The 21,597-nt window shown below is 47.1% G+C and overlaps 2 protein-coding genes across 4 annotated transcripts in view; both read left to right on the top strand.

The window, feature by feature from the left end:
- Positions 1–2,391, top strand: part of LOC109516473 (mitochondrial sodium/hydrogen exchanger 9B2) — a 3,562-nt gene extending 1,171 nt beyond the window's left edge. For both annotated transcript variants that reach the window (XM_019871046.1, XM_019871045.1), the window contains exons 4-13: positions 105–247; positions 309–436; positions 507–588; positions 696–789; positions 859–965; positions 1,036–1,185; positions 1,311–1,419; positions 1,495–1,631; positions 1,750–1,924; positions 2,292–2,391. In XM_019871046.1, coding sequence (XP_019726605.1) covers positions 105–247; positions 309–436; positions 507–588; positions 696–789; positions 859–965; positions 1,036–1,185; positions 1,311–1,419; positions 1,495–1,631; positions 1,750–1,924; positions 2,292–2,362 — 1,196 coding nt within the window. In that variant the 3' untranslated portion in view covers positions 2,363–2,391. The remainder of the gene's footprint in view (positions 1–104; positions 248–308; positions 437–506; positions 589–695; positions 790–858; positions 966–1,035; positions 1,186–1,310; positions 1,420–1,494; positions 1,632–1,749; positions 1,925–2,291) is intronic.
- A 7,120-nt stretch (positions 2,392–9,511) lies between these two features.
- LOC109516486 (sodium/calcium exchanger 1-like) overlaps positions 9,512–21,597 on the top strand; it is a 30,835-nt gene continuing 18,749 nt past the window's right edge. For both annotated transcript variants that reach the window (XM_019871064.1, XM_019871063.1), the window contains exon 1: positions 9,512–9,655. The gene's annotated coding sequence lies outside the window, so the exon portion shown is untranslated. The remainder of the gene's footprint in view (positions 9,656–21,597) is intronic.

Genomic DNA, 21,597 nt, shown 5'->3' with positions numbered 1-21,597 from the left:
GCACACACACACACCCACACACACACACACACACACACACGCACACACACACACACACACACACACACACACACACACCTGATGCTTTGTATGTGTTTGCACAGGCATGCTGCTGGCCGGCTTGGTCCTGAGGAATGTTCCCTATGTGACGGATGCCGTCCACGTGGACGCCGCTTGGTCCGCAGCTTTGAGGAGTGTGGCGCTGTCCATCATTCTGGCCCGAGCTGGCCTGGGGCTGGACCCCTCGGTACCGCACGTACACGAACACACGCAAGCACGCACACCAGGTGACAGGGGTGTTCTTGCAGGCGCTGCGCCGCCTGAAGGCGGTGTGCCTGCGCGTGGCGGTCGGGCCGTGTGTGGTGGAGGCCTGCGTGGTTGCCGTGGTTTCTCACTTCCTGTTGGCTCTGCCGTGGGCGTGGGGCTTCCTACTGGGGTACGTGTTGCGTGTAGATGGAGTTGCATGGTTGCGGGTCAACAAGTGACCCATGCTCATGGGTGCGCAGGTTTGTCCTGGCAGCGGTGTCACCAGCTGTGGTGGTTCCATCCATGTTACTGCTGCAGAAGGAAGGTTACGGAACCGAGAAGGTAACCTGCAGCTTTCCTTGGATTGGCCTGCGATACGACTGAAGTTGTGCCAGGCTACTCCTGAAGTTCCTCTTGGCTTTGACCGAAGATGTTTGGGGCTTCCGCAGGGCATCCCGACACTCCTGATGGCTGCCGGCAGCTTTGATGACATTTTGGCCATCACGGGATTCTCCACCTGTCTGGGCGTGACCTTCTCCACAGGTTCGGCTTCTGGTTCGCTTTGAGTTCTGCTCCCTATCCAAGTGTGTGCACGTGTGCGGGTATGCTTAGGTTCCACGTGGATGAGCGTCCTGAAGGGTCTCCTGGAAGTGGCGGGCGGAGTTTTGGGTGGCATCCTTGTGGGCGTCTTCTTATGTTTCTTCCCCAGCGCGGATCAGGTTCGTGTGGAAAGCCCTTTTATGTTTAGTCCGCGACCTTGATATCGGGCTGAAGGTGGTGCTGATGCAGGAGGACGTGGTGGCGACTAGGAGCTTCCTCCTGTTGGCGTTCTCTATCTTTGCCGTCTTCTTCACTCAAGTGGTGGGCGCTTCGGGGGCTGGCGGCCTGTGCACCTTGGTTCTGGCTTTTCTGGCCGCGCTGGGTTGGCGCGCTGACAAGGTAATCATGGTTGAGGGACAACAATATATGCTCGAATAGATGCCACACCTCAATTAGACGACCACCGATGAATCCCATGGGATAGTTTCTGCATGGCAATTATGGTTTCATCCATCTTGCTGCAGATCGGGGTGGCGGCCATATTGGGGAGGTGCTGGGACGTGTTCCAGCCCCTCCTCTTCGGCCTGATTGGAGCAGAGATCGTAATAACGACATTGAGCCTCAACACTGTGGGTGAGAAGCACGGTGTGGCACGACAGGGGGTGGCGACCAATCACATTGCGATGAGTCATCTGCGGTCTCGTACAGGTTTGGGTGTGGCCGTGATCGCCATCGGTCTGGTGGTGCGACTGGCCACCACCTTTGCGGTGGTACACGGTGCGGGCTTTATGCTAAAGGAGAAATTCTTCATCGCCATCGCTTGGCTGCCCAAGGCCACGGTGCAGGTACGTCACTCGATCTCTTGGCTGGAGGTCAAAGTTCAGCAGAAGCCCAACAGATCTTGGTAATGGTTGGGAGTGGCCTATTTTCTGAGGCCACAATGGAAAACTAAACGTGTGACAGGCGGCCATCGGCTCCACGGCGTTAGATACGGCGAGGGACGTGGGTGATGAGACCTTGGTGAAGTTCGGTTTAGACGTGCTAACATTAGCCGTCTTAGCCATCTTAATCACCGCGCCCATCGGAGCGCTGGGCATCGGCCTGGCAGGGCCACGTCTCCTGAGCCGGCAGGTCAAAGGTCAGCGCATAATTTCTTCACTGTGCTGAATTTTCCTTTACAAAATTAGTTAAGCCATTTGACGTATATATTGTATCTTCAATGTTTCTCAACTGCTTGAAAATCTTTAGCTCATTCAAAACATCTCATGATCTATTTTTCATTTCCCAATAAAAATTCCACATTGTCACACCCCAATTTCCAAATTAGAGACACCTTCACATATTGAATATTGACGTTGTCCTTCCACATTTCTGGACTGATTTTAAGTATTTGTTTGAATCCAATGTCAGTTCTTTCTTCAGAAATTGCCTCTCGACTTGATTTCTTGACAGGTCATAGTTTGCAATTTTTTATTGACACTGCTTTTTTTTTTTTTTTTTTTTAGTTCCAGAGCCAGTGGACGGATTTCCGGCTGGCCAAACCGAAGACCCCGCGATATTTGAGAGCAGGCTGTGATGACATTAAAGAGGAAAGCTTAGATACAAGTGATTTTTTGTTTTTTGGTCATGTTTGTATCCAAAAAGTTGTGTGTCTGGATTTCCATCTTACACATCGAGTGTGAAATTAAACAACTGAGACATTCTTCAGAAATCTGTTTTATTTCTACCCATCTGTTAGCAAATAGCGAGGCTCATGAATATAATGATCTCAAGTGTAATTTGGTGGCTTGGCGATGAAATGCTGCATCCAGAGTGACAATTCAATGGCCACTCGCCCCCGTAAAAAAGCAGATTTTAGCATATGCCGTGAAAATATATCTATCATAATTTTAATTGCACACTCTTTATTGAAGAAGTAAATTGACAAGAAAGCAAAAACAGACAATATTGTCAATAAATACATAAAATAATTCAGAATTTGAGGCAGTAGTTCTGTTTTATGAATTGATGAATGAAGTAATAGACTACCGCCGTCATCACAAACCGGAAGTTGGCACGACATATGCTATAAACATAAAATACAAAAATACAACACGAAAGAACGAATGAATCACGGTTTACAAACGAAAAAAAACGGCTCGTATTTTTGTTTTCGATTCCCGGAAGTTGTCACCGACAGCATTACTCGTATTGACCAGAAGATGGCGACAGCTTAGCGCCTGAGGGACGATATCGTTTTCTGGAATGATCCATCTTCAGCCCAAATTCCACAAACGTGAATTACGAACGGAGAAAAATTTTGGTACCCCTCTTTTAAGGAAAATAACAATAATAATAAAAAAAAAATAATAATAATAAACAGGCCATAATAAAAATCAACCAATGAAAATGAAATGTGAATGTGGTTCAGCAGATTCATTAAAAAAAATCATGAAACAGACCTGGACAAAAATGATGATACCCTTAACTTGCAAAACATTTGAGCCAATTAATGCAGTCAAACAATTTATGTAACTTTCGGTGATGCTTGTGCACCACTCAGCAGGTATTTTTGCCCCGTTCTGAAATGAGCAAACGGCGACTGAGACCAAGTTAACTGACAGTGGACAGCATGTACTGGACGAGAATTTATTCAATGACACTTGTCTTTCAGGCAGTCCTTCTCAAGTCGTAGAATTGAAGCGATACGAGGGTTGGTGCGTGTGACCCCGGAGCCTGTGAGCCACCCCATCAAGCAGTTCTATCAGAATTCATAGTTGGCTCTTGGGTTTTGCTTCTCGTCTTCCTCTTCATCCGCTTGCACCTTCTCGCCAATTGAGCTTCACCTTCTTTTGATTTCCCGCTTTTCCTCTTTGGAGTCGTTTGACTTTTTAAGCTCTGACAAATGTGCAAAATCCATACAGCAGTGCATGGGGGGGGGTGTCTGGGGGGGAGGGCAGGCGGGGCTGAATTTTGGGAAGGATTAAAGGAATAATACAAGGAAAAAGTCATTTTGGTTGGATTTGGCTGTCCAATGAGAGGCATAAAATTGTCATGCATTTAAATGCACAACCACACGTGTCATTTTGGAGCGCTCGATGATGCATTGAGAGTGACGAGCAGAGGCAATTTTGACGTGCGCACAGGAAGAGCGTGTGCTCGAGTGTGCGTGTGTGTTTGTGTGCGCGCATGGGCGTGCGTGCACTCACACGGGCGCGTGTGTTTTTGTTAAATCCTCTGCTTTTTAATCTGACTGAGCCATACAATTAGTATCCATTTATATCCCCCTGCGCCAACCTCGCCCTGCCTCCCTGCCCCTCATCTGGCGTGTTATATTTGGAAGCACAAACACACACACACACACACACACACACACACACACACACACACACACACACACACACACACACACACACACACACACACGCAGGCAGGCAGGCAGGCGTATGTGCTTCAAACCGCCACACACTCTGCGTACAGTGTGTATGTACAAAACCACTTGAGCGTTTATTCCCCATTCATGTACTAGTACACTCTTGGTCCTCACAAGTAAGACAATTCAGCCTGCTCGTCGAACATTTGTGCCTCATGACTGATGTGTTTTCCACGACTGTATGTCTTTGCACTAGCAGAATGACAAAGGGAACAACTACATTTTTATTTTTATTATTATTATTATTATTTTTTACTATTCAGACAAAACCGCACGCTACTAGTACAGTACTTCGAATGAAGAGCCAGATGTGACCATTTAGGATTGTATCATCTCACCAGAGACGCTCGTAGCACGCAGATGCCAAGTCACGGACAGTTGTTTCGACTAATATGAAGAAATGTCATTCACTTATTGAAAATATGTTACTAATGACACATCGTCAGTTGACGTAGTCTGCTGAGTTGCTGAAGAGTGTAGCTGCTCGTGTATGCACTAGTGGGAAAAATGTACGAGTATGACATAATTCTTCAACTGTTGCCCTAAAGTGTTCTACTTATGAGGACAGAGCACGTATTAGTGCATGGACAGTTGAGCGTACTTGTAGGATCTTGAATGAATGCAAAAATGGCTTCCCATACACTTGTAAAGCAATTACTGTACAGTCTGGGAAAATGTGCAACTTTTGTGCGCTTCCAAGAATGCTCTTTGAATTGAAGTCGACGCTTTGAAATGATTCGACGCCGGCAGCGGAGGGCAAGCGCGAGTTGGCCTGAAAAGAAACCTCCCCCCGGACCCCTCAAAGCTGCCAATCGTTTCACAAAGTCATCCAACGGCAGACAGATGCTAAAGTTAAGAGAGAACCGAGTAAAAACAGACGGGCTTGAAACCCTTCACGGCTACATGCTCATTACCGGCGGCCGCTCCCTCGCTGTACGACTGCGTGATCACAAGGTTGACATATGGCAGCCTTCTAATTCGGTCTGCCCTGCCCACATTGCCGCAAAAGCTTGGCCTCTGCAGATGAAGCGTCGGGTTGCTTTCTACATCCAAATGTGGCAGTTTTGGGCAAAGCGGACGCACTCTGGCATGTCCAGCGTTTCATCCACAAGTGATGACTTAACCGTTTGCAGGCATGTTCAACTGCACCGCTTCATACTCGGAGGTGCCCGTAATCGCTAAGTTGAACAAAATGCTTTGAATGTGAATGATAGCTTACCATGTTATCAGGTTACAGGGTGCATGAAGGGGTTAAGAGAAAAAAAAATGGTGGCACAAAATACTGTAATTAATATCTCAGCAGACAAAGAAAGAGCATATTTTTACCTTTATTTAAGATATTGAATTTTGGTCACATTTTCATTTTTGGGGTGTACTTAGGGAGGAACCTGCAGCTGCGTCAACCTGAAAGACATTGATACCATCTGACTTTATTTTGCGAGCTACACAAAAGAAGGAAATTGGTTTTGTAAGACAATCACGACTTACACACACACACACACACACACACACACACACACACACACACACACACACACACACACACGCACACACACGCACACACACACACACACACCAGTGCTCTATCTTGTCAGCCTGGAAAACCACAAACAAACCATTGCAGCCCTTCTTCAACCCAGTCATCCTCATCACCAGGATGAGGCTTTTTACTGTGTGTGTCCGCGTGTGTGTGTGTGTGTGTGTGTGTGTGTGTGTGTGTGTGTGTGTGTGTGTGTGTGTGTGAGTGTGTGAGTTAGTGAGCCACAGTGGATCAGTGCTCATGTGGTTTAGAGGTTTGCTGCTTGTTCAAAGTGTGTGCTATTGGTAAAAGAACTGCTAATAGCGAAGCCTAGCATGTGCTCAAGTTAGCATTTTGCAGCTAGCGTGGCTTATTTTGACACGCTCAACCCAACCTTGTTGTAGAGGACATAAAAACAACCACAGAATAGAATAGAAATTCATTATTGTCGCATTCTATAGTGCAGATGCAACAAATGAGAGGTTATGAGAACAAAAAGGACAACTAATAAATGGCGTCCCGGTAGCTTGGAATCAACAGTAGCCGGAAGCTCATACGCATTATTCGCGCTCACAATCACACCTAGGAACAATTTAGAGTGTTCAATCAGCCTGTCATGCATATTTTTGGAATGTGGGAGGACACCAGAGTACCCGGAGAAAACCCACGCAGTCGCGAGGAGAACATGCAAACTCCACACAGAGCTGGATCCGAACCCTGCACCTCTCCACTGAGAGGCGGGCGTGCTAATCGGGCGCTCACAGCACTGCCATCATTCAGTGTCCATAAAATCCCAAATATTGGTGGTGGTATCGTTTCGCGATTGATTTGGGCACGAGTAGAAATGTGCGTGTGAAATTTCATAGCCATCAGTCGTAGTTTTCTGTTGTGCTTCCCCCCCACGAAGCGTTTCAGACTACAGTTGTGGCAAACAAAACAAACAAAAAAAAAAACAGTTCTCACTTTTGAGCGGTATGAAACACACAATGCAGTGCTACTTTGACGGCAGGTGGACGTTTGGCCATTTCGGCCAAGCGGAGCGTGCACGTCCTCCAACCCGCCTCCAAATTTGATTTGCTGCCCTTTTGTCAGCGAAGGGGGTGGGGGATGGGGGGGGGTCGTTGGAAGACGGCGCAACGCCGTCCCAAAAAAAAAAACCAAAGGGTGAGGAGAAGACATGCGATGTGCGTGAAGTGGATTTGCTCGCCTCGGTCTTTTGCTTCCCCATCCTCCCTCCGTCTCCGAGCGTCCTCGTTACGCTCGCATCACTCTTCTTCCATCTCATCATCCTCTCTCATTTTTCCTCTTTCCCCCCCGGTGAATGTGAGATGCGGACTGAACTAGTTCAGGCAGAATGTGACGCCGTCATGGCTCGTCTTTAATTGATGATGTTTGATGGGAACAAGCTGCTTCACTGGCATGGAAGCGCAGCGGAGCTGAAACGCAAGCGAGAGCCGGCGAATGCGAGTCAACCATCGTGCTTCTCCCCGCGAAAAGACGAGCGCTCGCTAACGTGCGAAGGGCGCAGCCTTTCATTGTAGCGAGTGGCGCCCCCTTTCATACAGCTGCCTCTTGCATAAGCCTTGCCTCATTTTTTTTTTCTAATTCATGCATTATTGGTGCCGGCGCTTATGAATTATGCCAGTTTGTTGTGTTGTCTTCCTTTAGGCCCCTTGCATTATTCAACTGAACTGAGGTCAGCCTGTTTCCCACCCGCCGCCCCCCCCTCGCTCTTTTTTCATGTTGGCACAGTCGGGGGTGTCACTCGCTTTTGTGCGGCGTCAAATTGGCATGTGGCGGCACGACACGGGATGTGCGGCGAAGTTTACAGGTGCGTGTGTGTGTGTGTGTGTGTGTGTGTGTGTGTGTGTGTGTGTGTGTGTGTGTGTGTGTGTGTGTGAAGAGAAAGATATGAATCATGATGAAAGGTCAGAAACGCTCCAGGCGAGAAGCAAGTGAGCAGATTCAAGTGATGAATTGCAATTTGGCACCTTTTTCTTCAGACTTCTTCTTCTCATCTTTTTCTTCACGCATCATTGTCCAATTTTATCCCGCTCATTTTCCACAGATAGACAAGTACAAGTTCTCTCCTTGACTTTGGTTCCACAAATTCAACACTTTGGTTGAACTTTGGGGTGTTTGAATATACAGTGTGTGATTGGGTATTTTGTTTTCCATATGATGTTGAAAGAAAACGTCAATTGGGAGTGAAAAACAGCTTGAAGCAAGCACACTAGACCTCTTCTTTGGAGAGCTGTACAAGCAAGAGAGCCTTCTTTTTTTCCCCCCCGTTTCCTCAAAGAAGGCAAAAGTGAATGTTTTGAATGTGAACAAACGTTCTCTGTACTTGCAAGAGTCATAACCTGGAGTGTGTGCTTGGATTTGGGTGTTGATTTATCAACAACAATGATCATTGACTTGACAGGATGGAAGGAGGGTGATCTGCATAAGCGGCAATCTTGATGGGAACATGTCAGATAGCGTCTGTGTGTTGAGCACGTGCGCAACGAACAATCAGCTCCGATGGCAGGACAGGGGGGGGGGGGCTTAATGAACATATTGCCAGATGCTTTGTTTCAACTGTGTGGCTGTTAGCGCCATAATGTCCTCAAGTTGATGGGAAACAATCATCCTGAGAGTGTGAGAAAGCCGACACTCGACGTGGCTTACAAATTGGTGGCCCGCGACTAACGATGCTGACGAATAAGCAGGAACCGACGAACGGGGCGCCGGGGACTTTGGGATATGCTGCATCGTGATTGGTTGGATGCAAAGATATATTTGTGTTGATGCGGTTTGTTTTTGTGTTGAGTTTAACCTGAGGTGCAGGTGTATGAAATGGAGTGAACATGATGCGTACATATGTTGAGACTGCATGAATGCGTAAAAATGGAAGCCCCGGAGTTACTCTGGTGCGCATCTTTATAGTTGGGTGATGGAGAGCGCCCACGGGAGTGTCTTCCTGTTTGGCGATTTTGTGCAGAGGGAGGCGGAGGTGGAGCGGCATTTGTGTTACGCTTTATGTAGAGGGGAGAAACCCCCCACAAAGAAGACAGAGGATGCAACAGCGTCATTAACAAATATTCCCCCACATTTTAATGCCACCAAGAGAATGAAATCCACGCATAAGATCATCAAATACAAAAAAAAAAAAAAACTTAGTTGGTGTGGATGATGATGATTATAACCAAGAGAATGAAATCCACGCATAAGATCATCAAAAACAACAAAAAAAAACTTGTTGGTGTGGATGATGATGATTATGATGATCCCATTAAAATTTGGCGCCAATCCCCTGAGAATCTAAGCCTCTTTTACTGTTTTTTTCTCACTCTGGAAAAACGAGTGCGGAGTTTCCCTCACTAATAACGTGTGTGTGTGTGTGTGTGTGTGTGTGTGTGTGTGTGTGTGTGTGTGTGTGTGTGTGTGACTGAGTGAGATTGTCAAACATGTGCCCCCCGCCCCCTCCTAGTCGTGTGTTGCCTGACCTTTGGCTCTTTCCTTATAATAAACTAATAAAGAGGACGTTAATATGCAACATTTTGATGCTCTATTTGGCGCTGGTGTGTTGAAATGCACGACATGCGTTTTACTGATCATATTTTTGTTTTTTTTTTGCCTTCCGACCACTCAACATACACAACAGCCGCTGTCCCATCTTCGAATGAAGGTAATTCAAATGACTTTTTCTCAGTGAAGGGTGAGGAAGGCAGCGGTGCGTTGCGAGAGAGAGGGAGAGAGAGAGAGAGAGAGAGAGAGAGAGAGAGAGTGTCAGTGCAGTGCGCATGCTCAGTAGCAAAGGAGGTGGTGGAGGAGGAGGAGGAGAAGAGGAAGAGCGCAGCGGCCCATTGAGTTGCTGAACGGGTCGCTGAAGGGTGGGATGTGATCACACGCCGGGGAGGATGAGCCAGTGACCGAGTCGGACGCCGTCTAACACGGTGAGATGCTGCATGTGCTCTTTTCCCATCGCGCCGCATAGGAGGCTCCGCGCGAGCGTGCACGCGCGCGCGCGCCCGTATCGGGGGGGACAAGAAAACAATGCGAGAGGCGATCGGTTACGCACGCGTGCGTAAATATGCTGCAGCCCGCATGCGGAGCGCGCGGATGCAGTTTGAGGGTGGCGGGCAACGCCGGTTGTCCTCGGAGGGGACGTCAAACGCGGGGTGTGTCACAGAGACACAGTGAGGTGCGTAAAAATCCCCCGGGGGGATGGAGGGTGTGTCCCGGGGGGGCAAAGGCTGACTGGTGGAGGGTGAGAGAGAGGCGAGGATGGGGGGTGGGGGGGACCATGAACGCACCCCAAAGAGCTGCCACCGCGTCGATGCATAATGTTGAGGATTTGTTGCTATTTCGTGATGTACAATTCACCTGCTGAGGTGGTGGTGAATATTTTGTGACTAAGGTGATTTTTTTTTTTTGGTTTGTTTGTTCTTTCGTGTTGGTCATCATGTTTGTGTTGGTGCAGCAGGAACTGAACATGTCATTGCTAAGATGCCACCAGTGATAAATGGTTGGTGCGCCCCCCCCCCCAAATCCCCGTATTTAAATAACAATAATTTCTTCCCTCCAGCAAGAAAAAAAATCATACTTTTTTTTTTTTAAGCATGACTACATTCGTATATTGAATTCGGCTTTCAGGGGGCCTGCCTCGGTGTGTGACATCAGAAGCGTGAGCGTCTCCTCCATGCTCCTTGCGAGTGTTTTCATTTCTTCGGATGGAAAATGGCTGATGGCAACAATGATATCTTAAAGGCACCCTGCGACGTTTTGGTGATGACAGGCGACGTTTGGGTAGGAAGAATGATGAGCACGGTGCACGATCAAGAATGAACGGCAGCGTTCAGCCACAATCACGTTTTCAAGCGAGCTAAATAATTCAAACCCAGACATGTCATCCGCTGAATAATTGATGCGCCCAAGCTGTCAAAAAGAAGGCTGCAACGTCATTTACATAATTTCAGGCTCACGTCAGCAAGACCAGTTTTTGTTGGACTGGTTGAAAATCATGGAAGCCCCCTCAACCCCCGCTATGATTCTCATCCAGCATCAGTGACAGTGAGAAAGAACTGGGTCGAACTGAGCGTGTTTTTTTTTTTTCCAGCATTTCAATTGCGTGACACGGAAAGCACTTTTGGAGACAACTCGAAAGGACATCGATTATTCAGAGCGGAGACATCCGAAGTTGCTGTTCATCCTGTGATGATTTGCTCTCCCAAATGCTTGCAATGAGGGAAAAAAAAAATCTCATGGTGTATGCAGTTATTTCTCCTGAGCGCATGTCCACCTGATCCACAAGTTTCACGATAAACAAACGGCCGGGTGTAATCCCGGGAACGTCAATGTTGATTTTTGTCACACGGGTCATTCAAGACGTCTGCGTGTGAGAGTTGGCTGGCGAACGGAGCGAGGGAGTCCGCAACTAATCCATTAACGACTCCGACCGAGCGGCGGCCTTCCCGCCCGCCCGCCCGCATCTCGGCCTCTATTCTGGTGCGCGCTAATCTGGTTATGTGTATCGGCGCTTCCCCGACGCTCTTGTCAACTTAGTCCATCTGGCCCAATGGCTGAGCGCGACGGCCCCTCGGTTTTAATCCTCCTTTCTCTCCGCTTGTGGCTGCACACTCTTTGCGGGAGGGGGAAATCGTGTATGGAGTGTTTGTATGTACTTTTGAAACACATTTGAACTTAGCGAAAGATACTTAAGAAGTATTTTTTAGCCTCTTTTGTCGCGCTCTCACTCGTCCAAATAAGAGGCGAAAATGTGCTTGCGCCAGATTTATTTGTAACTCCCACTTGAAGTAAAACTGGAAAAAAAAAATCTAAGAATTGGATATTTCATTCATTTTCCAATTCGCTTATCCTCACAAGGGTCGCGAGGGTTTCTGGAGCCCTTCCCAGCCGTCTTCGGGCAGTAGGCGGGGGACACCCTGAACCGCTTGTCAGCCAATCGTAGGGCACACAGAGATGAACGAATTTGGAGTGTTCAATCAGCCTGCCATGCATGTTTTTGGAATGTGGGAGGAAACCAGAGTACCCGGAGAAAACCCACGCAGACCCATGGGAGGACATGCAAACTCCACACAGGGAGGCCGCAGCTGGAATTGAACCTGGTACCTCTGCACTGTGAGGTCGACGCGCGAACCACTGGGTCACCGGGTTGCCCAAATTGGATAGTTAAACACCAAAATATTTCTTCAACCAAACCACATAATTTCGTCTGACCAAGTCCACTTCTCAGGTTCAGAAAAAAATCAAATAATGTTTAGGATCCCAGAAATGGAGACACAGACAAAATGCGACAACAAAAATATTTAACGCCAAGCCAACAAAGTCCAAAACAGAAAACGTTGGTCATAAGTATCCAGAAAAAACAATACATGAACAAAAAGCGCTTGCAAAAGGCAAGGAAACAGTTAAACCGAGAATACCAATTCTCACGACCCAAGTCCTATTCACACGACAAGACAAAAGCAAGATCAAATGACTCAACAAAAGTGATACGTCATAACATCTGGAACTAAGGGAACAAGAATGACGATGACGAGAGTGAGAGGACTCAAAAACAAACACTTGAGCAAGAGCAGCAACAAGGTCAATAATCTGAAAAGCTGCAGGCAGGTTGTCAATTCCTTAATTACCAGACTGATGAAAATTGGCAGCAGGTGTGCACACAGAAGGGAAGGCCCGCATCTGCCACCTGCTGGAGAATCACAAGAACAGGATCATGACATCCAGTCAGGCTCAGTGCTGCCCGCCAGGTTGTGGCGCTACGTGGTACTGCGTTGAAGGTGCGCAACGCTAAATTAGCAATAGCTTAAAAAGCCATAAAAAAGACTAAATGGCCATTTTATTTGATTATTTCAATTGTATTTACTTTACCTCACCTTTAATTAACCAGGTAGGTCAGTTCAGAACCATTTGTCATTTACAATGACGATCTGGCCAAGAGTCAGTTACATAAAAGTGAGAAGAGCAATGATGCTGTGATGAAGATCCAATAAAAAGCCCCCCCACATGGTGAATAAAAGCGTTCATCGTTTTCCCTCGCCCCTCACAGCGATCGCATCTGGCCCAGCGCATATGCGGGAGCGCGGCCTCTGTGATGAACGGTCGAGTCATTACGAGCCCGCGGTGCTGACCCGTTAGCGACGAAACTTCCAAAGTGAGCCTTTTGAGCCTTGTGGGGGGGTCATACGACTTCTGTATTGGATCGCCTTTGATTGCGCTCGTCTCAAATCGAAAGAGAGAGGCAGGCCCTCAATTTCGGGCTGTCTTTTGTGTCGGTTGCGCTTTGTTGATGAGAACACTTTGTAGCTTTCAGTAACGAAAATAAAAGAAATAAGTGTGGTCAAAATGAAATATTTACAGCAAAATATTTCGTACAGTTTGTTTGTATGTTGGGTCTTATCACTTGTTTTGCATTTTCACATCTCTTTTCCTTCCCTTGCCAATTGATGGTAACAGTAAAATTCAGGCCAATCCTTCTTCAACGTGACAGTTCGCCCGTTGAGAGTTGTGTTGTTCAGCTGCTACAAGGCAGTTGAGGGAAGGCCCGAGCTTCCTGGTGGGTCTTTGTGATTGCTGACCGGAGGAGGTAGCGAGGAAGGGGTGAGGAGGGGAGGGGGGGGAAGCAGATGGATGGAGCACTTGTTGCCGGAGTGCCTGCTGACTTGTAAGTGGCCTCTTTCCTCTCCTGCTCCTCCGCCCTTGACACCCTGTCATTTGGCCTCTCCACCCAGCTTGTGCGGCTTGTGCTCTGGCACTGGAGTCTCTGCCACGAGAGCAACTCCACAGGAAAAAAAAAGAAAAATAAATAGACAAGAGCCGCTACTAATTCAGGCTCAAACATTTGCTCGCTGTGAAGGCTCCAATGAGGTCAAGTTCCATCCCGATGTGGAATTTTTTTTAACTCGGTTGCACTTCAAAGCTGCTGATCTTGTAAACGCTCGGAGAGGAAACATTTTCCGATTGGAAAATCGGGATGACATTCTAAACCGTTAGTATTACAGTGTTAGACAAAAGTAGTGCTTTGCTGACATCTTCTGGTGTCTTCGTGGTGAGGCACTATGTTGAAGTCAATTGAAGAGATTCGTTCGGAACGAAATAGCGCTTCGCCACCATTATGCGCCATCTTGTTGTCAAGGAACTATGTTGAAGTGAATTGGGGAGATTCATTTAGACCAAAAATAGAGCTTTGCCGCCATCTTGCGGCATCTCGGTTTCAAGGAACTATGTTGAAGTCAATTGAGGAGATTAATTTAGACCAAATTAGTGCTTTGCCGTCATTTTGCAACATCTTGGTAAAAAGAAACTGTGTTAAAGTGAATTGAGGAGATTCATTTATACACAAGTAGTGTGTTGCCAATATCTTGTGGCATCTTGCTGCCAGAGAAATATGTTGAAGTGAAGTGAGGAGATTTCTTTAGACAAAAAAATAGTGCTTTGCCACCATTCTGCAGCATCTCATTGGCAAGGAACTATGTTAAATTGAAGTGAGCAAAAGTGATTGAAGAGGAACATCTTGAGGTGTGTCTAAATTAGCCGCAAACAAGCTTGCTCTTGTTTCTTTCACGTTTATTCTCCCCCCCCACCCGAGCCTCCAGCTCGTCCATCCTAGTGGCATTCCCGCGTTTCACCGTGTCTGTAACCATGGCGTCCTCGCCTTCTTCCTTCTGCCGTTCGCTCCTCATCCTCAGTCTGCCCCCTTGGACCCTCGCGGTCTCATCCCGGCTGCTTTGCGCGCTCCTCCATTATTCATTTGGCTATAAGCAGTGCAAACCTGCCTTACATAATCTGATAATCTCACACACACACACACACACACACACACACACACACACACACACACACACACACACACACACACACACACACACACACACACACACACACACACACACACATACGCGTGCGTGTGATTGTGTGGGCCTGATTATGAGGATCATAAGCGATTGACCAATCGTCAGGAAAACAATGCTGGAAGAAAGTTAGGCGGCAGCGGATGATGAATGCACCATAATCCCTCAGCTTCTTGATTTTTCCATGTTGAAAAGCCGCCGGCAATGTGGCTTTTTTATAATAAGGGCCGAATATTTCTCTCATGCTTCCCCTTGGTGACATCTTGCCAACTCTCCAAGACGCAGAGACTTGCGTGTTTCAGTGCCGGGGTGAATTTGTTATAAAACAAAGCTAGTGAATCTTCCCCTGGCAACCGAATGGCCTCCTTGTAAAAGGCGCTTCCTGCGCATCTCCGTAAGCTACGCACACTGTGCCCAGTTATTTGTTTGCCACACAAAGCTGAGAGAAAATCAAAAGTGTCAATTTAGGAAAGCTCCCAAAATGTACCTTCATTGCATTGTGCCGCAGTGAACCTCCGCTTCATTACAGGTCAACGATGTCTGATTTTTAATCCATCATTTTTGGATGACTTTTGTATGTAGTCACAATTTTGTCTTCTGATTAGTACCACACCACATGCTAAGCAGCATCGAGTTCTACTGGATGTACATAAATAATTAAGAGCAGAGAAGTACAAAGTAGAAGACAAGAAGAAGAGGCAAAGAAGGTCCCCTACAAAAGCCCTTTTTTGTATGTTTGATTGAATATTTTGGTGTTTAGCAATGCAATGTTTCTTTCTCTTTTGGGGAAAGAGTAGTAATTTTCCGAGAATCAAATTGAGATTACTACTTTGGTATATTTTAAAAATCATGTCGGAATCTGTTGAAAATGTGGAGGACGGGTAAAACTGCCCCAACCAATTTATCAGTCGACTTATTTTTTTCTTCATGTGATATTAGACCTTTTCAAAGTAATCATAATTGGCTTTTTTTTTTTTTTTTTTTACTTTTCTCATGAAACAGCAAATGTTCCGTTTTGGAGTCACTGCCAGCAACAAGGCGGACATGGACAACAGTCTGTCTCGCATGTTCTGGAATCCACTGCGTGGAACAGCCACAAGTGTAAACAGGACACTATATTACATTATATTTAGCACAGTTATGTCCCGCAAATGAAAACCAGCTAGAATATGTTCACACACGCACAGACACAAACAATGTGAGCAGCAGTTGACCGGCGAGGGCGGCTTTGCTAACTCGACGCGAGCGAGTGTGAACTTTGGTTGACGGTTGCCAGACGCTGACCCAGAAGCACTTGAAAGCGCCGCCATTGCTGGAAGGAGGATAAATCATTTGGGGGACAGGGATGATGGGAAACATGGCCAAAGGAGGAGATGATGGGAAGGAGGAGGGGCCTTCAAAGAAGATACAAGGCAACTCAATTTACTCGTGTTTCGAATTCATTATCCCCGTTGAAAAGAAAATGAAAATGTCATCAACCACTTCCAGCCCCCTTAAAAAGTGTTGAATGAAAAATGAAAAGATTAGTACTGCACGGTATACAGACGAAACAGTATTGTTAAAAAAAAGTAATAACATAATTCAGTAGAGAGGGAAGCGTGAAACTGATTTCATGTTGCAACCCAGTTCAGCATGCCGGTCCTTCTGGTGAGCATGCAGACCAAAAAAAAAAAAAAGACTTTGCCTTCTATGATTCAGTAAGATGCCGTCATATTAAATATTTTTCATGTGCCTGCCATTATTTTTTACTGTAGGCCAGTGGTTCTTAACCTTGTTAGAGGTACCGAACCCAACAGGTTCATATGCAAATTCACCGAACCTTTCATTAGTGAAAAATAAAAATATGCCTTTTTTTTTTTTTTTTTACAAATTCAAGACATAAAAAAACGCATTTATTAAAAACATAAAAAAGCTAAATAAAATTTCAAGATATAAGTACAAGTTTTTTAATTGTGCACAAAATGAACCAGCCAGTGATGGCCAAGCGGACGTGTCATAAATAATTGACATGTTGAGTCGGGTGCGCCTTAACCTCCGTGGCAGAGGCTCCGTAGAACCCCTGAGACTGATTCACCTACAGCAGTTAAGAACCACTGCTGTAGGCCTATCTGTCTATGTGTTGCTGCACCATTTGTAGTCAAACACCCGTTGCTTCTAAAACTTCAACTAGATGCTGACTGTTCAAGCAAGGCAGCAGTGTGAGTTAATTGCAATTTAAAATAAACATTAAGGGCCGGCTTGTAACTGGAAAAAATGTGAAGTCGGGGCACCAGTTGGTCAAGGCACCAGTTCACTTTCTTCTGAGTCGGAACTTTGAAGAATGTAAACCGGAGCATGGGAGCACCGGAGCACCGGATTTCAATTGTGTGTTTCGGCTAATTCACACCATCGGCAACGAAGCCACTTTGCCGCCTCCGATGTCTTGTCGCGTCCGTTGCGCTTGTGTCACATTGTTTCAGCGCAATGGGCATTTCTTCTCCGTGTGCCATGTTGCCGCTCGGCTAAATAAATTCTTCAAATCTCTCAAGTTAGCCCTGGCCTGGAATCTTTTCTTTTTCCGCTTTATGCTTCGCTTGTGTCAACTACACAGTGTGTGTCCTTTTAGTCCATTGGTCTGTTTTGTCCCGTACTATTGCTCAGTGAGCAGAGGATGTGTGGCATCAAAAGCCAAAGGATGTTCGTATGAGACGGGAAAAACTGTGCGCGTGCGCGCGTGTTGTTCAGTTGCTTTTTTCCAGTGGTTTTGTGTGCCTCCTTTGGGGTCCGTGTTGAGCGAACATTGCATTGCCATTACCCCTCAGCATCACACACGGCACATACATGCGGAAGTCACAAGAGCGCACGCATAAACAGAAGCGCCGACAAGCCAACGTGCATACATCGGCGCATACGGCATGAGAGCCAATCAGAGCGCGCCTATCGTTCCGTGAACATCTGCAATCTGGTGAGTGCGGACAAAGCGTATCGGGTGGCTCGCCCATCTGCGCAATTCGCTCTGGGTGGAGATAATGCCCGCTGTGCGTTGCGTAACGCCATACGTGTCGTATGCATTATGGGATTGCATACATTACAAGGCGGGCGGCGGGGGATTAGGGTTAAATCGCTAGGGCCAGTTAGAGGGATGAGTGGCGCATCTGCACGCACTACCCACACCTGGACTCTACGGCACGCCAACGCGCACTCAACATTTTTCAAAGCCGACGCATGGGCCAGATGAAGTATTCCAGGCGTACAATTCCCTTTTTGCCACTCTCAAAAGTAATAACCATTTATCGTGCATGATAAACAATGTCACCCACACAGGTCGTGAGACTTTGACTAATCCAGATTATCATGATGGGTACCCAATTAGGGCTAATGTTGATTACGATCATGATGATGATGATGATGAAAACATCCATCCATCCATCCATTTTCTGATCCGCTTTATCCTCATAAGTGTCGCGGGGCGTGCTGGAGCCTATCCCAGCTGTCTTCGGGCAGTACGCAGGGGACACCCTGAACCGGTTGCCAGCCAATCGCAGGGCACACAGAGACGAACAACCATCCGCGCTCACACTCACCCCTTGGAACAATTTGGAGTGTTCAATCAGCTTGCCATGCATGTTTTTGGAATGTGGGAAGAAACCGGAATACCCGGAGAAAACCCACGCAGGTGCGGGGAGAACATGCAAACTCCACACAGGTAGGCCGGAGCTGGAATCGAACCCGATATCTCTGCAACTGTGAGGTTGACGCGCTAACCACTGGCCCACCGGGCTGCCCATGATGAAAACATATTCATTATCCACGTTTCTTGCCTTGAAATTTTTGAGTCCACCCATCATTTTTTTTTTTACAACGCCGCTCCACATTCCGACAGCACTCGCTAGGCCACGCCCCTTAAAGGCACACATCGAACACACAGCTACTACTGGACAATGAGTCATTTCACACCAATGTAATTTTTCTTCAATGCAAACTAATCACTCAATCAATCCATATCTTTCAATTGGGAAAATGTGAGTTCTGACTGTGGTTTCGAGACCAAATTAAACCCGCAAGTCAAGCACAAGTTAGTCATCGCCTGTACCTTATCAAGTGGCCAGTGAGTGTGAACAAAGTGTTTCCGTCTCTTGCTCTGATTGGCTCAGCAATCAGAGGGATTGTTTCTTTCATTTCCTACACACACACACACAGACACACACACACACACACACACACACACACACACACACACACACACACACACACGTTTCTATGTAGGCGGTGTAGTTATTACCGTCCCGCCCCAGGGCTGCCGTCTTCATCATCACTCACTAAGGCAAAGAGGTCATGTGGCGCTCCAATGAAACAATAAAACATTTACCCACATGCACGCATGCACACACACCCACACCCACACCCACACACACGTATATATTAACACACACATTCATCTGTCCCCTCTAATCACTGTAAAGTTGGCTGGCATGCTCACCCCGAAGGGCCTTTGCACACTTTTGTCATTTCCACGCATCCCTTGGTCTTTTCCTCCTATCGCTTTCATTCTTTCCCGTTCTCCTCCACCCATGTGACCCCCCCCACCACCCTGCCCCACCCCCACAACCGCCGCCCCCGTCACGGAATGTGTCACATGCCTCCTCGCACTCTTTGCCGATCTGTTGCTGGCTTCAGTCGTGCTTTTATGTGGATCAAAGTGGACATTAGCGCACACCCGAGCAGCGCATTGCAGCCCGCTGCGATATCGTTTCTGGCTTCAAAACATGGTTAAATGTGCTGCTCTCGCTTTGAATATTCATTCACATGCATACCGCGCACGCGCGCGCGTGCGCACACGCACGCACACACACACACACACACACACACACACACACACACACACGCACACGCACACGCACACGCACACAAAGTATGGAGGCGCATGAAAAATGTATCATCGAAGAAGCGTTAACAGAAAAGGACATGCGGCAGGGACTGTGTGTGCGCTATGGGCTGTGCGGTCGTTTGTGGTTTTTATAGTCGTTTGTGATTTTTATAGTCATGCTGCTTTCAGTAATTTGATGTGAATTTTTTTTTTTTAGTCCAATCAAATTTCAGCCTCTCGGTGTTGCCACGTCAATCTCTCAGTGGTACTCTTCAAACGGTCGCATTTCATATTTGCCTCACAGGGCCCGAGCACCGGCCTTCGATGACATCAGCAAATTTTCCATCCTATTGATTGCTTGCTCTGATCAAGCCAAGTTGGACAAGCAGAACACATGTGGAGCACACTCCTGATGACTCTCTCCATCCTTTTCGAGCCACGTGTGCAGGCAGCGCTTGTTCCGAGGTGGCACTTTTAATTCATTTTTCACGAGAAGCGCCGAAGGGGTCGATTCGCTGATTTTGGAATTTGAATCGCTCAGCCTCCTCCACCCACCCCGAAGTCAAGGAAACGTGTAATCGAGCCCAAGATAAATGGGAAGAAGCTTCTCTCGTGCACTTCGTCATGCTCCTTAAGAGTGATGTGGCTTATCAATCGCCGTGGCAACGGCATGGGAGCCACTTCTTTGCACCCCCTTTCACACTCGCGCACAAACGCGGTGACACGTTACGGTTCCATTCACATTCACACCGCAGCAGCGGATCATTATCAGATGCGACGCGGCGCTGACAGGCGGCCATTGTTGCTTAGATTTTCGCATTTGCGAGTGTCGGTGTTGGAAAGGGAACTCGGCAGAAAAGTCAAACAAACTCAAGTGAGTGATTTGCAAACGATGAGGCAGGCGTCACCTTGGCCGCCCGCGTGAATCCACTTTGTGTTCGCTCGCGTGTGCGCGGTTGCGAGCTGTGAAACAGGTGAAAAGAGCTCAAGGTGTCTTCGAGACACGGCAGATGGGAATTCAAATATTATTGGAGCGTATGCTTCATGACTCATTCATGGTGCGTGTACGTGTGTGTGTGTGTGTGTGTGTGTGTGTGTGTCTGTGTGTGTGTGTGTGTGTGTGTGTGTGTGTGTGTGTGTCCTGCTCCTGCTCGCTGTGTCGGTACTTGCACTTGTCACCCTGAGGGGCTTAAATAAACACAATTACACACCCGCCAAGGCACAGAACAGTAAAGGCGAAGAGACGTGCACACACACACACGGAAAGAGAGGTGCACACACACACACACACACACACACACACACACACACACACACACACACACACACAAATGCGCTCTAGTTTCCATTAGTCCGCTACAAACTCAGGTCGTGGCTTTCCTTTGACTTTGAGTCACTTGGCCCACCTTAAAACCAAGCTTCAAACTGTTTAATCTCACTCCCATATAAAGTGCACTGTCAAACTAAACAAGGAGGATGACGCGTTTTAAACCAACCGCCTAGCTTGGACGTAATGCTAATGCTAACACATGACCCTTTGTTAAGCAAGTGATATTTGAACAGAAGCGATGCTGTGACCCATTTGGACATTCAAACACCGGTGCCAGTCACATATTCTTTATCCTCACATCCGTGGACAGTTTATCTGGGCGTTTTATACTTCTACCGGGTGGCCAAAATAGTAGCTACTTTCTCATTGAACGACAAAAATATTTTTTTGTGGGGCGGAGGAAGCAGGACCGTGTAAATACTTTTGCCGCTTATTTCAGATGATGATACGTTTCACGATGCAGTATGTTTACAATGTACATGTAAAGTTTTACAAGGAAACCTGCACGTCTTTTTGAAAAGGATGCATCCTTTTTGTGTGTGTCCTGAAACAAAGTCAAACCTCCAAATGTGCACAGCAGCGTGACTCACCTGCTCTGTCCAGCGCACACTCGTGAGTGTGCGTGCATGCATGCATGCGTGCCGTGCAGCAACCCTTTTGTGCACTGCTTTTCAGCTGCGCTTTACCTTTTTATTTGAAATCTATTTCTTCGCCCCTGTGAATCCGTCAGTTTAAATAGCGTAAATGACTCATGTGGGCCAGCAGAACGAGTGAAAGCCACAAACACACACACACACACACACACACACACACACACACACACACACACACACACACACACCCACA

Source organism: Hippocampus comes, unplaced genomic scaffold (assembly GCF_001891065.2).
Source record: "Hippocampus comes isolate QL1 unplaced genomic scaffold, H_comes_QL1_v1.1 scaffold83, whole genome shotgun sequence".
NCBI classification, from domain to species: Eukaryota; Metazoa; Chordata; class Actinopteri; order Syngnathiformes; family Syngnathidae; genus Hippocampus; species Hippocampus comes.
This window is presented reverse-complemented; position numbering and strand designations above follow the sequence as displayed.